We start from the raw sequence: 17,279 nt of genomic DNA, 5'->3' as shown, positions 1-17,279 counted from the left end.
CAAACTTGGTCTCTCCTACTGCCTTGGCTGTTTCAAGTCTCAGTCTGCAACTCAATCATCAAGCAGACGCTCAACAGCCTCTTCTCACAATTTCCATAGACAAATGCTCCAACAGCTGAAAGAAGAGAATCCCGGCATGTTGAAACAAAAAAAAATCTTCAGGATGTTTCCAGACATTATCTTGAATGTGCAGAAATAGTAAAGGATAAAGTTCAGAAACAGTATATGGTAATGTGAGTATGATTCTGCGGTGGGACTTGCTCCTGAGTCAGCTACACAGGTAGCAAACACTTGAACTGACTGCGTAATGGAACCATGTCTGGTGGGATAACTGACAGCAACCTGGGAACCTCACAGGCACACACACCCTTGGATTGAGCCCTTAAAATACACAAGTTTTTAATTCTGTACAGTTTTGCGCTATAGCTGTGTAGAAAGTAAAAAAAGACCACACTAGCAGTGAAAACCACCACAGAATGAAACTAATTTGAAAAGTCATGGGAGGGCTCTCCATAGGAATGAACTTGGGAGGGCAGAGGCTGCACACCTTATGAATGAGAATAAAAATTATTATGCAGTATAATAATATAGACTAAGTCCTTGTTTCAAAAAATTATCAGGAGGCTATAAATGGCAAATATGTGTCAGGCTTTGACATGCTTTGCTCCTACTGCCTTTATGGTAAGGTACAGGAACTCTTGAATGGGGATTCCACCAGCGAGGGGATTTCTTCAACAGGACCACAGCCTGCAGGGTAACCAGCCCTATATCTATGTCTGCAGGCTCATAAAACTCTGGAAATGGCTAATGCATGTTGCATTTGCAGGTACTTAATTAAATAAAAGTAGTCAGATGCCAGGTATTCAGGTTGCTCTCTCTAAATCAGAGCAGAGAATCCGCCTGCTGGATGTAACATCTTGCAGTGCTTTGTGGCAGGGCTAATCCAAACACGGCAATTGAAGAAATGTAGTGAAATCTCAGGGAACATATTATTTGTGGCAAAACCCGAAGAGAAGACCACATTTGCTCTGAATATGTAAAGACAAAATCCACACCAACTGCTAGGCATCGGATTTACACAAAGTTTAAAAAAAGCAAATATATATGCATATTTACGAAACAGCTATCCCCCTTCTGAAGAATGACATTATGTATTGCAGCTGCATGTTCTATACATGTTCACACTGAGTATGACAGCGTGCACTAAGCTACATATAAATTTACTCCCTCTCAAAAGCCAAATTGTTTTACTTAGACTTATAAATCATCTTAACTTCAGTAGGGCTTGCCAGCTCTCCATTCTGAAGTCCTGGAAGCTTTTACTTCAAGAATAATACTGTGATGTCTTTAAGCAACAAACACTCACTTGAGTTGCTCTGTATCAAGGGTAAATCACCATCAAGGGCATAAAATTTCACCTTGTCAATGTTCGATTGAAAATGCTTTATAAATCAGAAAACTTTTTTCGGACAAGCAAATAATCAGTGAGCCAAAACTATTTAGAGAGGCCAGTATGGGGAATTCTTAAATAACTGCACCAGGGATAAAACATATTGGGTTATTTAGCATGCTGTTACAAATATATGGGCCAGTTTGTCTTCCATAAAGAAACATGGGCTTCACTTGATGAGGTGAAAATTACCCATGTTTTGTCTCTTAAAATGTTATTTGGAAGCAATTTCAAAATCCTTATTTTAACATAAGGAAATAAATGTTCTAATTGATTTTTTTGAATAAATTAACAACTGAAACATACCTCATTCTCTATCCCTATTGGTATATTGGTTAAGATGGCTCAAAAAAAGTTATGTTTTTTTGTTTTGTTTCCTGTTTGGTTTGTGTGTGCTTGTTGATGCATTTTTTGCCCTTTCTTGTTTGTTTGTATGCAGCATTTCCCCAACCAAAGTTGTTGAAGAAGTTGTTGTAGTCCAGAAGGCAATGGAGTAGAGCATAATAATACACAGCAAATGTAAAATCTGCACATCCCTTTTCAGAGGGCAATTGCACTTTAAAACCTAACCATTAAGTTTTCTGATGCTAACAGCACTGTTAATAGCTAGTGTTAATAGGTTATATCCTTGTTATGTGCTACTAACTTATCTGATTACAAACACTTCATTTCTAAGCACCTTCCATCTGAGGATCATAAAGCACTTTAAAAACTTTAATGAAGCTTCACAGTGCTCCTCTGAGGACAGTATCCAGTATAAGCAGACATACACATGCACACACACACATGAAGAGAGATGCTTATAGTCATAGATTCTCTGAGCTTGTATCTCAACTGAGACAGTAGAGGAGTGGTTTTTTTAATTCACATTAAGTGGCATTGTGGTTCTAGTAACAGCTCATCCTTTCTGATGGCCTTTTAATAAGAATCTAACAGGCTTCAAAATTATATACACGGGCACGCTCCAATGTCCGCTAGACGAACTGAGGTATCAACTGTGCCCTCCACTTGTCACCTCAAAATGAGACCTGATCTGTCTCATCTGTAGATCTTTACTCAATTTTTAAATTATCTGAGTTCATCCAGTCCATATGCAAAACTTCCTGTCCCATGATCTGGCATTTTGGTTGGGCTCTAAGTCCTACAGTTTGATGCCATATCTTAGCTGTTTTGAAGACTGAACCCTCACCATCGTACAACACTGGACTCCAGCCACTGGGCTTTCTATATTGCTCATACACGTACGGCAATAAATATAAGACTTTTTTTTCCCCCCCTAGAAAGTTCTTCATAGCTGGTACTATGAAAGTGAAAAAGTCAATTCGGCTCCTCCTGACATAATTCCTCAGCAGAAACCTCAAATATTAACAAGTTTCTCATTGCATGAATGCCTTCTCACCAACTGTCCTTTCGCCTGCTGGTGAAGAATTTGCTTCCTGAAGAGGCAAAAAGGCAGGTTTTTTTGCCAAAGTGAACTGAAGCCTACACTCCCTCTCTCCTACTGCAGCTCATCAGTTAGACTTCCCTGGACCTCCCTCCCGTAGCCCCAGAAGGGGGTGCAGTAACAGATACAAGGCTACAAGGCAACTGGAGGCCAATTCCTCCCCAACCAGCCACCAGTGGACCAACCAACCTGGATTACAATCCTGGCAAGCACACCTCTTCACGTTAACAGGGATCAGAAAGGTCCCTTTGTCTTTCCTGAGATAAAGTTAAAAGCATAACTCCTAAGGTATGGACAGGTATGCAAGTACTAGGTTACATAGTTGCACCATTTCTAATAATAAAAAGCTAGCTAAGAACACAGCAAATTAAGGAACAGAACTGAGTCTTAACTAACAACTGCCATATGACTTATTTCAAGAGAACAATTAAAAAATTAAGATTAAAACCAGGAGTTCAAAGCATCTTACTTCCTGGACTTGTTAACCACCAGAACTTGACAAAGGCTTCTCAGTTCTGGATAAGGGATAGTTCAGATCACTTTTAAATTATTTTCTCTGAACAGACAGAGATGTTCAATGCCCAACACTTCTGAAAAGTGAAGACAATAGCTAAATCTGGCTCTATCAACATACTACTTTTTTTAAAGTCTTCACAGCAATTGCATGTAAGCCTATGTGCACGAAAGATGACCTCTCCTTCTGCAGGAGTGCAAAACTTTAAAGTGTTTAAGAATTCTTCAAGGACAAAATACCCATTCCTAAGGAAAACTAGGGTTTTATTTTGGGGTTAACCCCCCTTTCACACTTCATAAGTGGCAAAACAGTTTATGCTACAGAATTGTGAAAACAGAGATGGCAGGGGTTTTTAACTATAGTAACCAAAAGTATAATGTAACTTCCTTCTTCACAGAAAAATACCATAACAAAAAGTGTTCAGCAAAGGAAAAGGTTGCTCTGTTTCTGAAAAGGTTACAACAGCTTTTGCATACCTTACACAAAGGCACCTATCAACACATTTTAGGAACGGGGCATGCTATTATTATTATTCAAAACTTATATTGCAATAGCGCTTTGGAGCCATTCTAAAGCTCAGATCTCATTCATATCTTGCCAGGGACAAAAGAAAGAATACAAGGCCTGAACACTTCACAGCATATGAAGCTTAAGAACTACACGACTTCAAGCCCAAACCAAAGTTTACACCCTGTATATGAACGAAGTGCTCACAGAAAGACAACAAGTCAGAAGGAAAACTTCATTCACCAACTTTGCAAACACTCAGTTTTCCACCTAATTTTTCCTCAGTCTACCACAATGCATTCCCTAGCTGCTCAGCCTATAAATAACCCATCGCCATGCCTCCCCTTCTTCAATCTCCTCAAATGCCCTTTCAAAACTGGAGAAAGATAAAGCTTTCTAGCCGCCTTTTAACAGAGTTGTTCCATCAACAAGAGAACTGAAAGCTTATTGCCTATGAATCTCCGTCACACATCAGAGAACCTCTACTTTACTGCACTAAGTCCCAGCTTCTGGGGCAGCCCGTTCTCCCTTGATGCCAACGCTCCAACAGTATATTAAGTCCTATTGTCAATCACTTCCCATAATTTTTTTTATCTCTTTCGGTACCCGGGCAAAAAATAGCTTGTGCAGCAACTAATCCCAAAACATACATGATTATTAGCTAAAACTGGACAAGAGACTCCAAACTTACTCAGGGAAGACACAGACATGGAAAGCAATTGCATGAGACTTAACTGTTCTAGGAACTGAAAGCATTGACACAAAACGTCTCCCCACTCAATCAAATTCACCTCTAAATGCTGAATGAGTTTTTATAGCCATATCAGTGGAAACTGAGTATTTTCCAGTAACAAAACATGCAAGGGAACTTGTACAAACTAGTATTATTAGAATTTGGTTAATCTGCTCCTTACTATAATCTCAGAAGCTGCTTGATTTTGGAGACTATAATCCTATCCTAACATCTCTCCCTCTTCAATTTCTAAAATCCTGTAAACTGCCAAAATGCCAATGAAATAGGAAAAGTTTATCCATTTCATGCAATTCTATCTACATCAGTGAAAATCACTTTCAAATAAATAGATGTTCAGGGAAACCGCATAGGATATCACTCCACTCCTACATATAGCAAGTGGTTGCTTTCTAATGGTTATTTACAGCAAGTGAATTAGCATGCCAGGTAGACTACTGATTCAACTTACCTTCCATCAACAATAGCTGTTCCTACGCAATTCAAAAGGAGTAATAACCTCACTTGTTAAATCCTTCCTTCCCTCTGTTTAAGCCTCCAAGCTTTAAACATTTTAAAAGAAATAGCAGCCAGCACTTTCATCTGACCAGGTTGGAATAATTAATGAAAAGCTGATCCTTCATGTCTATAAACACTTTACCACAACAGGACCCCTTTTTTATATGGAGCCTTTAGACATGCTTCTACTGAAATTCACTATGCTCTACTCACTTTGGTTTAGTCTGCTCACACAAAGTAGATTTCTTACAAATACTTATGGGAGGTCTCACAAAACACAAGGAAGACTTTTGGACCGAAAGAGTTAGTCTTATTCTAGTCCTTTCCTAGCCCCCACCCCCCTAAAAGAAAGCTATACTGCACTTATTTATTTATTATGAGCTAGACCAGTACCTCTCTACAAATTGTTTTAACTTGCCTTTAGTTTTAGTATGGGGAGTTCAATCACTGGCCCGGAAACCTCTGAGCAAAGGAATTTCTGGCATCTTGGCTGGAGCTGGCACCAACCCATTTTCCTTTGTTCTCATTAAAGGAACCATAATATGCTAAGTTAAATAAAAAAAAAATTAAAAGCTCAACACAAAACCCCAAAGTAAAAGCAGAATACAAAAGGAATGCATATTCAGTGGATTACTGTAAGAGAAGATCTCCCTAATTTGACTCATTTTTCTAATGAAAGCACTATTTATTGCTGCAAAAATCTGTAAACTGATCTTTCCAAGTGAGTTGAACATCTTCCCTGAGTAATTTGCCTTCATGTACAGCCTTTTACTTTGAAATGTCAGGAAAGGAACAGCTCGCTATCCATGCAGAAAATTCTACAAGCTGTAGCTGTCACATATATTCAAATGCGTGCACTAACCTAAAACCAGTATGACCCCCAAATATGATCAACTTCAATGAAGGGCAAAGAGCTCAGCAAATTCCATCTATCTAGGTAGGAGTAAAAGAAATCATACCAGCTCTCCAGATCACAGCATGCCAGAGAAGCAACATAGCTTAAGAGTTCCAAAATATCTCTGTAAACAAGTTTTTAATTCATACCATGTTGACCACAGAGTGCAGTATTTTTAGTCATACAAAGCAAGTCATATCTTCTGCATGGAATAAAGAGTTCGCGTTTTTTCTTCCTTCCCTTTCTTTAACCAATAACAGTGAGTTCCTGACGGGTCTAGATGCAATCTGCAACTCCAAACGAAGGTCTTGGGACTTTAAGACTATTAACCTTTTCTATCCTTTAATGTCTGGTATCTCTAAGCCACAGTGGATAGTCAGGAAACAAGAAGAGAGCACAAACTCTAATATAACATACAACCATTAGACCTTTTTTCCCTTCCCCTCTTTACCTCATTGAAATGAAAATTCAACCATTCATCTGGCTGTACACAAAAAAATACATAAAGACTTGAGGGACTTGATGAATGTATTTATTCTTTGGAGAGAATGAAGCAGGGAAAAATGCACTAAGCAACTGGAAAAAAAGAAGTTTTAGGACTGTACTTCATACACATTTATGAGGCCACTGACTTGTAGTAACAGTCCAAAAAGTGAATCCTTAGCAAATCAAAATGCTGTGTGGCACTAACCTCAGTCTACATACCACAGAAATCTGTCTAAATTAAAATATATTGTTAGATTAAGAATAAACGCAAACACTAACTTAGGGCTCAAAACTATTAAGAGCCCTTAAATGGTTCTGCTTGCTGTTCTTTAAAGTCTGTTATCTCACTCCCATGTAAGGTGTCATCCAACAGTCGCCATCTAAATGGCAATGAAATGCTGAAAAGAGAGCAAAGTCCAGCCATCCTAGAAATGATACATCGGGGGCAGTTACCTCAGGCAGCTCCTGAGGAAGTGGCAACTTCCGAGAAGGAGGGGGAACAACCATTAAGCAACCAGATCGGAAACAAAACTTCAGAGACAACGAACTCGATATGTCAATATAGAGTGTCCAATAGATACTCTGCTTCCTGGAGAGAGAGTAGAGGACAAGGGGTAGAGGGTGTGGTGATGTCTGAAATAAAGAGGCTCTGGGATTTTAAGAGTTTGATCAGTATGCAAGTGCTCTCCCTTTCTAAGTACAGTAAGCTCTTCAAGACAACAGTAAACCAGAAAACCCTCCTTTTTGCTAGCAATCACAACTACTACTAATGGTAACGATTAGAGAAACTGATGGTATCAAGGATAACGTGACATTATCTACTCTGGGTACTTTGCAATATCGTACGTATGTATCAGCAAGCGGGAATGGAAAATCTACTTTTCTCTTGCTTTGGAAAGACAACAAATGTGAAGAAAGAAGTCTCTTGATCAGATGCAACTGCAAATTCAGAAGCAGGCTTTGTGTGCTTCCTACACAGGACAAATACAGATCTTGGCTGGGTTTGAGGAGGAACTCAAACAAACGAGCCTGTTCTTACCGCAAGACATCTGGAAGAATGCATGATAAAATCCTAGGGAAAAGAAGTGCCAAACTATTCACACTTAGAATGTTCCCTGTCCACAAACCTCTTCCTCTCTCAACATTCAGCAGCAGTGTAGGTTAAACACATTGAGGTAGTAAGTGGGAACTTAACTTCCAAAGTTGACTTTTATCTGGGTGATCTCCCATGGCTTTTTTCCCCCCTTAACGGTCATCCTGCTTCTGTTTTCCCTCGTATTGAGAAAATACTTGCAAAATAATAGTACACGAACGGTGTGGGTTTGCTGAGGTACATGGAAAGCCTGTATCTGTTAATGACAAAATAAGACATACAGTGCTATATGCCTTGCTACCTCCTAATTTATGGTTTGAAAGAAAAAAAAAAAACACAACAGATTAAATGAGGAATCTTAAAAATAATGAAATTACAATTAAAATTTTTTTCAAGACTAACTTGCAGAAGTGAACGCCTAATTTTAAGTCATTTTTGCTTAGGATATTCGGACTAGACTTTTCCTGTGGGTATTACCTCAAACTTAAAGTACAAAAAATTCAATAGATTTAAATATAATATTAAACTGGTAAAAAATGGAAAGCAATTGAAGGAACTTTTGGCATTTTAAAGTCCTTAAGTTTTAATTATTAATTCTGCATATTTTTGTTACATTGTTCAGAACTATTGTACTGTAAAGGGGTGCAAGCCAGCTTTTGCAACATAATTGACTTACCAGTCTTACGGCTACAACACAGCTGCCTCTACAGATAGAGAATTCACTGCTGTCTCATCCATTTCAACCCACTCAATTGCACAACAAAGAGCAATCTTCTTCTCCATGCCTCAGGCCCCCCTTATATACACAGGTAGAGCTGCCTTCAAATGCAAACTTGTCCTGCCACTCATTCCATTGCAGGGAGTAAAAAGACTTCTACAATATGAAGGTGATGAAAATATTCCTTAAACCTCAGTTGGACCAGTTTTATCTTTAGACTAATGGTCTTACACCCTCAAATATATTTTCAAATATCCAAGGACATAAAGGAAAAAAAAAAATTCAAAGTTAGAACTCTACTACTCAGATGGCAATTCCAGAGCTAGTCTGAATTATCACCAGGACTGAAGTGTATTCTGACGGAACAGCAATAGCCTGTGACAAAAGTGTCTGGTATGGCCACTACAGACACAGCACATGTCTCTGTGGTGGCTTGTTAGGATGTCAGACAGAGGACTTCAGTGTGGGATGCTTCTTTAAGGGGTTACTTATTCTATACACATACAGAAAAATCAGCAACCAAAAAAATCAGTTATGCCTTTATTTTTGAACATAACTGTTGATATTTTCAAGGAAAGACATAACTTGTCAGGAACTTCAAAAGTATTTGAAGGCATACCCAAAATTTATGTACCCCAAATCTGAGATTATAATCTGCATTAGGATTTGGAGGCTACTTTGAAAATCCCAGCATGAATCTTCTGAAAAAAACCCTTCTGCTTATGTTGGTACTGTCAATAAATTTAAAAAATGCAATTGCACTCAAGACAAATCTCAATACCTTCTGTAATATGGAATGTTCTTAAAACATGAAACAATCCCCCGTTATGCAAGCATTTAGCCAACTGTTTACTTTAAATTTGTAAGAACAGTGTTTTATGCTATAGGGACACAAGCTATGGCTAGGGTCCGTCGTGGGACTTTAACACTGAAGAAACCCTTCAAAAGAATACTGTAATACTTCATAACAATGTCTGGCAATCTGACCAACCAAAGCAGACATCTTCAGGATATACTACTTCAGACTTTTTATAGTTTTCAGCAACACTATGAAAGAGTAAGATTGGTCATTTTACGCCACTGTGGCAGTGATATTTATATGTATAAACAGTCTGATCAAAGTGAAGGAAACTGGTTTATTAACTGGGTCCTTAATTTGAAATACAAGGAAAGGCTGATAGAGCTTGTTTCACTTAGTTTTAAAAGGACAAAAATAAGCAGAGGAGGTGAGAAGGGGAATAATTTTGCTGTGTAAGCAAACATGGAACTAAGTTTTAATGAAGACTAAGCTACGCTTTCAGACATGCACGATGGAAGATGAAAGGCAATGGACATAAATTGCAACAAGCTAAATTCTTACTGAATAGTAGGAATTTTTTTTCACCATGGGAGTGATAAAACACTGCAAAAGATTACCCAGAAAGGGCAATCCTGAGAAGTCTAATACAACTTAGAAGTTAGATCTCACTTCAAATCTGGCACCCCTTTGAGCACTGGATTGGACTAGATTACTTTCAGATGTCCCATCTTAAATTGTTTTATTAATCTATGATCTCTGTTTCCAGCTTAGGTCATTTTAGCTACTGCTTTCTTCTAATGGTAGTGTCACACAAATCCAGAAAGACATTCAATATTTCTGCTGAAATGTCAAGGAATAACGTAAGAGAATATTAACAAATTTAAAATGAAAATTTTGTCATCCTCACTGGTTGCAATCTCTTCCTGGAATTACTGCAATTTTGAAAGTTCTCATTAAAAGTCCTTGTCTCAGAATCTGTACATTCAACTATCAAGCCAGGGAAAAGGGCCTCCAGTAGGTCTAACCAATGACACTTTGTAACTTATGGAAATTATCTTAATTTGCTATCTTTCCTACAATATGAATCAATTCCAGATCACAGTAGCACAGTATGTTTGGGATTGGAAGGGACCTCAAAAGATCATCTAGTCCAATCCCCCTGCTGGAGCAGGAACGCCTAGGTGAGGTCACACAGGAACATGTCCAGGCGGGTTTTGAATGTCTCCAGAGAAGGAGACTCCACAACCTCCCTGGGCAGCCTGTTCCAGTGCTCTGTCACCCTTACTAAGAAGAAGTTTTTTCTCAAATTTAAGTGGAACCTCTTATGTTCCAGCCTGATCCCATTACCCCTTGTCCTATCATTGTTTGCCACCGAGAAGAGCCTGGCTCCATCCTCATGGCACTCACCCTTTATATATTTATAAACATTAATAAGGTCACCCCTCAGTCTCCTCTTCTCCAAACTAAAGAGACCCAGCTCCCTCAGCCTTTCTTCATAAGAGAGGTGCTCCACTCCCTTAATCATCTTCGTTGCCCTACGCTGGACCCTCTCCAGCAGTTCCCTGTACAAACTGACAAGAGAGTTGAAGCTTTTTCTCCCATTACTGCAAAACAGCAGGTGGGGAATGTCCAGCTGAGTTATTTCAGACAAGCAGGAGTAGCTTGGCTTACCTTGCTAGTAAACATGAGTATGAGCTTGGCTCACTTTTTGTCTGAATAGCCACTGTCAAATAGACCTCTCTGTGTGTCAGTCAGGAATATGAAAACATTTATATTTTTCTTATAAAAAGGAGTAGATTTTCATTACACAAACCCTTTCACTAATAGATCAAGGTGCATAAGTTTCTGGTGGTGACAGCAGGGGATGATTTATTAGCACAGGCTGAGTTGCTAATTAATACTCCTAGAACTAGGAGCACAACCTCAATTTAAGGACTTCAGTAGAATTTTTTTTCCTACATCCAAAAAAGTATAAGGAGAAGCTGCTCTCTGCTCATCAACAGAAGTCTGACTGTTTCGGAAAGATGTTTCTGGATCAAAGTTGCCTGTTAATCTTTGCTCTAGCAGTGAAAAAGTAAAAGCCCTATTACAACTGGTAAGGCAGCAGGAAGCTACTGGCACGTAAAAAGTATTTTGGAGAAAGATATTTACTCCTTAAGCATGGAAATTCAGGTAACATCTTCATAATGGCTAAAGATACCAGAGAATGCCTTTAACAAAACATCCACCTGCAATTGAACAGGGCGTTACTGATCTTTCTCCAAACTTTTCCTTTGGGAGGAAAAGGGGTTTCTTACCAAACGTTTTAGCCACATAACAAAATAATGTGGCCAAGTGTAACAGTTTTATCACATACCAGAATGCAGAGAGAAAAGAGGAATTTACTGAGTACTTAAAAACTAAGAAGTAACAATTTTTCAATGAATCCATTGGTCCTCTACTGGAGAAGAATCATAGAATGTCCTGAGGTGGAAGGAACCTACAAGGATCACTGAGTCCAACTCCTGTCCCTGCATATGACAACGCCACAGTTCATACCATGTGTCCGAGGGCATTGTCCAGGCTCTTCTTGAACACTGCCAGGCTTAAGAAGAAGCAGCATGGACCAAGACAGCCATTATCGAGATCAAGCAGACTCACTTCTTTTGAAGTGTAGGTTTTAGAGTAAGTGGCAACCATCATTGCTGCACAACCTCAACAGTCTTGTGACACAGGTACTGTGCATAAGCTACAAATCTCTCACAGGACTTGAGATGAGTAAACCCTTTCCATATTTCAGTTGTACTAAGGATTTTGAATGGATAACTCTTCTTCTTCATAATTAGCTTCAACTGAAATCAATTACATTCATGTTCTAAATGATAAGTTGAAGATTTCTTGTATGCAGTCTAACAGCATATACCAGCAGACCACAGTTCTCAGGTATAATCTACAGTTCAGCAAAAAAAAAATAATCTCAAAATGCTGCAACTTTAGTACAGTAAGTCTACCCAACAGAACTGTTCAGTAAAAGAAACGTTTGCGAGACTGAAGCTGTTGTTGTTTTGTGTGTTTCCCAATACTAGAAGGTACTCTTGGAATGCCAAGTTTTTATCCTTGAGTAAAACTGAGTGAAAATAGTCTGTCACATTGCAGAAATAAAGTATCAGAAATCATCCATGGATGCTGGCTCCTTGTAATCCCTTATGAAGCTATACTTTAGCAAAGGAAATTTCATGTGAAACTGTGGCTAGGTAAGAACTACTGCTTCTATTGAAAGTCTCTCAGAATTATCTTTTTATTTCTGTTCTTTCATTGCCCACTCAAAATTTGAGTCCTTGGAATGCAGTTAAATATTGAGAAATTAGTGGGCTTGCCTAGGAGGTTAATACTGGCTGACTGTGCTCCAGCACTCTGGTGCAAGTGAGCTCCCTTGCAGGTCAGTTGCTGAAACAGTATCTTGTAAATAATTCCTCGACAATCTCAGTAACAGAGTTTCCCCAGATCAGGATGCCTATGAAAGGCAATTAAATTAACATGGCCAGCTTTTCAGGAAAGTAAATTAGAAACACTAACAAAAAAAATAAATCCCATCTGCATGGCTATGGAGGCAATAAGCTCTAGAAAGTCTGATGAGCAGCTAGAAAGGGAAGGAAGCATCTCCAGCTGTTTTTGTAGTTAATGTCTAACTCTACATTCACACTTATGATCTACTTTTCACTAACAAGCTCCAATTTTATTTAAAACCAATCAGGAGGACAACAGTAAACACAGGTACACAGAATCATTACAGGCGGAAGGCATCTCCAAGATCATCAGTCCCACTCCTTTGCTCAAAGTAGGGTTAACTACAATAGGTTGCTCAGGGTTGTGTCCAGCTGGGTTTTGAATATCTTAAGACAAAGAAGGCACACCTTTTCTGCGCAACATTTTCCAAAGGTCTGACCACATGTCACAGTTAAAAAAAAAAAAAAAAAAAGCTTTTTTTTTTCCTTTTGTTTGAGAGAAGTGTCCTGTATTTCAGTTTATGCCCATTGCCTCTTGCGTCCACCACCCTCAACTGTGAAGAGTTTGGCTCAGTCTTCCTCAGTCTCCTCATCAGGTGATATTTATGCACATGGATACAATCCTCCCCTGAGTCTTCTCAAAGCTAAACAGTCCCAGTTCTCTCAGCTTCTCCAGTCCCTCTCTGTGGCCCTTCACTAGACCCACTCCAGGATGTACAACTAATCCCTAACACAAGTAAGTAGTAATACAAAAAGGTAAGTTCATTTTTTTCTTTTATTTCAAGATCTGCAGCCAAAGATTTGAAATCAACGCAGCTTTTTGGAGTGACTTAAGAATACAAATTACTGATCGTTTGTGTGATTATCATTAGTTTATCTCAGATGCCAGATCCATGTGACTTACAACATGAGGTAAGCTCTACTAAGGCAATTTTGTCCGGTAGTTGAAAATTTGAGATTGTAGGTAGAAGATTCAAGTGACTAATTCAAATTTAAGAGCAATTCTCACAGTAGGACTTTGCTGGCATGCTACAGTTGCACAAAACGAGTATCTTGATTTCTTAGCTGCATTACTGAAATTGAACCTTTAGACTTCTATCAAAGTATTATTAACAACACTATTAAGAATTATACTCCTTAGGGCAGAATCTGTATGACAAGATCCCAGATGCCATCTGAACACAAACACATTAGTTACAAAAATAAAAATCCTGCTTACCGCTGATCTCATATTCTCTAATAATCACCATTTTAGAGAAGAGACAGAGATAATGTTGTAAGGCACATGAAAAGCTCTAATTAGAAATCAGGTCAACTGTAAAGTAATTCTGCCTTCCACTTGCACCTAAAATAAGACAGCAAACACAAGTCTATGATAAATCCAATACAACATCCCTCATTCACTACAATATCATGATCCATTATTCTACTAGATACCTAAGAACCAATTCTGAAAAACAGAAGTTTAACCCTTACTTTTAATTTTAATTTCTGCGCTGATTTTTCTTCTGGAACTTTTAGAAAGTTACTATTTCAACAAGCTGTGTATTTCTGGGTACCGCAATAAGCTGGGCAGTCTGAATATAAAGGAATAGCAGCAATTACTTCCATGATGGAAAGAATATGCATGTTTAGCACTAGAACCTCCCTGAACTCATCTGGACTACCTCAGAAAATTTCTCACTGCTGCAGAAGGAGTGGACTTACAGTTGCTACCTTATTCAAAAGGTAAGGAAGACCTTCATCCCAAGTCAAATCCCAGCCTTTCTGCAACCAGTGTTCTGCTGATCAATGAGAATTTCCTCCTTATCACGAAGGCACATCCAACTAGGCACAGGAAAAAGTGCTCTGTGCTGTGTATTTCCCAAAGATCATCTTCTTGCTTGCACCAAAAGGCAGGTCACAAAATAAAAAAAAATAATGATATAAAAATTGAATTACCGTCGCATTAACTAAAGAAAAGAATATGGAGGACAACTATCACTGCAATACTTCTAGAAGACTCTGTTCTTCCCATCTGAACAAAAACTCATGAAAAAAATCAACCACTACTGGATTTCATTTTGAAGTTGTATGAAAAAGACACTTTCTATATGCCTTCTGCTTAAGGACATCTGTCATTTTCTTTTCTGATCAAGCTGCTTCCCCTAAAGCACTAAGTACCAGCATCTTAAACTGCTCATCCTTGAAAAAGCATTTTGTTTATAATTTCTGTTCCTTTATTAAAACACAATCTAAAGAAGTAAGACTTGTATTTCAGAGAGGACCAATCTACGACATGCACACCAAAAGGAAGGCCCTGGTTCTATCACATTTTGTGTTATTTCAATGAAGAAAAGCTGTATAAAAACTTCATGTACAAACTCACTACCTCAGTGCCAAGCTTCCAGAATGTTTCCTTTTATAATAACTTCTGATTTACCATCTGAAAGTGCAACATATATTTCTATGGTTTTAAATTTAAGGCAAGTCAACATCCTGCCTTTTTTTTTTTTCAGTCACCATCCACTGTTATATATGGATACTTAAGGAATCAAAAGGGCAAGCACCAATGAACAACCAATGCTCCCAGCACATTTAAACAAGAGTGCTTCACACCATTGACTATGGTAAGGCCCTTTTTAAATAAACGTGTGACTCACTGTTTGTTTTCTTCACCAGGAGGTGGAGTCTTGCCATGCCCCTCCATTACAAAATCCTCATGTTCCATCTGCAAAGGCAAGCATTGCAGGTCAGAAATCGGTGGAGCAAAATGCACATCACCTAAGTGGCCCCTTTTCCATGCGCAACAACTTAAGACAACCACTTTCTCACAGTGGCTTGTCCAGAACAGATCACGTAGTTTCTTAGCAACATATGTACATCTCCAACCCCATTGCTATCATATAATTTTATAGCACAATTTTCAGAAAATCTTACAAGGGGAAAAAGAATGATTTAATGGCTATGGCAGAAGATAATCAGTCAGGGTGTCTAGGTTCTAAGTGTTGTTCTGTTCTGGGCTTCCTTTATCATTCTGAATAAGTATGGCTTCTACCACTTCTTCCTTACATTTAAAGCAGGAATTCAGCAGTTATATCTATCAACATCTCCGGAGAAAAACTATAGAGTTTTCAAAGAAATTTATTAACCACGGAAAGCAACTACTGCAAAAGCAGAGTACTTCTTGTGAAATAAAACAACTTTTATATGAAAAAGAGACTTTCGGTGCTCACGCGTACTTAGTTCGCAGGGTAAAAAAGAGGCCTAAGGGAACCTCAAATAGATGCTGTTCCAATGACAACATAAGGTAGGCATTTCCTTTGGCTCACATGTTAAAAGATTCCAAGGGCACTAAGGAAGCTTTCTGCTTAATTGTTTGCTTTTAAAATACAGTTTTAGCATACATTTGCAGTAATTTCTTTAGCCAGGAAGATTTAGATTATATTTGATCATTAATTAATTACACATTCTTCATTTAATTACTTCATTTGGCCAGAATTTCTTACACAGGTAGCAAAATATTCTTCTCTTTATACAAAAATTCAACACATGCACTTAATATTTTATATAAGCATCCAGATATACAGTTAGCAATGCTCTACTTCACATGAAGCCAGCAAACAAGCCACACAGCGGCACTCAATAAGCCATACAACAAAGCAACTAAATCATAATCACACACAAATCCATGATCCACTACATTAAGCCAGAAAGAGGAAGGAAGCACTATTCAGTCAATAAAGATAACATGGTTTACTCAGTCTTTGAAGGAGTAAAAAAAAAAAAAAAAAAAAAAAACCAAACCCGAAACAACCCAAAATCCAGCAGCCACTTTCTCTTGTGCCCCTACCCTCCCCCAAAAGAGTTGAGTTTACTCATTTGTACCTTCATCCTGTTGACAGGTCAAAAACACCGACAAAAAAACATTATCTGCATATTGACATCTAACAAGGATAACAGAAGTTACATTATTTGCCTGCACAGACACAGCCCTAAGCAAAACCACAAATGAACTGAGAAACTGTTTATCTGTGAGATGGTAATGACATCCAGGAGACAAGACTGTCAACCAAATAGGTGTAAGGTAATTTCACATTTGTAAACACGTACCCATGCGACTCACAGTCAAAACAGCATTTTCATTTAAAAGTAATGTTTGAAAGCAATAAAATTTTGCATTACAGTTTTGTGAGTAACTTGGACTTTTATCCGCATATTCCCACCATATCAGACACACTGAAACCTATGTGCGTCTCAGTCCATACTTGAATCTCAAGAGCTCTAACATCTGGGTGCAAAGCAGAAAGGTATTCATTCCGCTAATTCTTTTGTTGCAGATGTTAAAACATAAGCTTGACAACTGGTAAAATGGGTACAGATTTGTGGACACACAGCAAAAAAAACACAGTTATGTAAGTGAGGGTAAACGTTTAAGAGTTACTCTTAGATAACCTGAAATCAGGGTGTTTTAGCCTGTTGCTGGTGTGAGAGAGGTACAACTCAGATGATGGCAAGCAAGGGAATAGTTCGTGGTCAGTACTGGGAAGAAAAGTGAAATACAGCCTTAGTGCCAATCCAACAAGATTCCCATATTAAATAGAAAATCAATTTAATGGAGATATAGAAAAGGAGAGATCATAAAAACTCAAGTATAAAA

At 38.3% G+C, this 17,279-nt stretch overlaps 1 protein-coding gene across 8 annotated transcripts in view; it reads right to left on the bottom strand.

The window, feature by feature from the left end:
* Window positions 1-17,279, bottom strand: part of TNRC6B (trinucleotide repeat containing adaptor 6B) — a 130,414-nt gene that overhangs the window by 75,187 nt on the left and 37,948 nt on the right. For all 8 annotated transcript variants that reach the window (XM_082046901.1, XM_082046907.1, XM_082046906.1 and 5 more), the window contains one exon: window positions 15,283-15,350. In XM_082046901.1, coding sequence (XP_081903027.1) covers window positions 15,283-15,350 — 68 coding nt within the window. The remainder of the gene's footprint in view (window positions 1-15,282; window positions 15,351-17,279) is intronic.

Source organism: Streptopelia decaocto, assembly GCF_964273445.1.
Source record: "Streptopelia decaocto genome assembly, chromosome: 1".
NCBI lineage: Eukaryota > Metazoa > Chordata > Aves > Columbiformes > Columbidae > Streptopelia > Streptopelia decaocto.
This window is presented reverse-complemented; position numbering and strand designations above follow the sequence as displayed.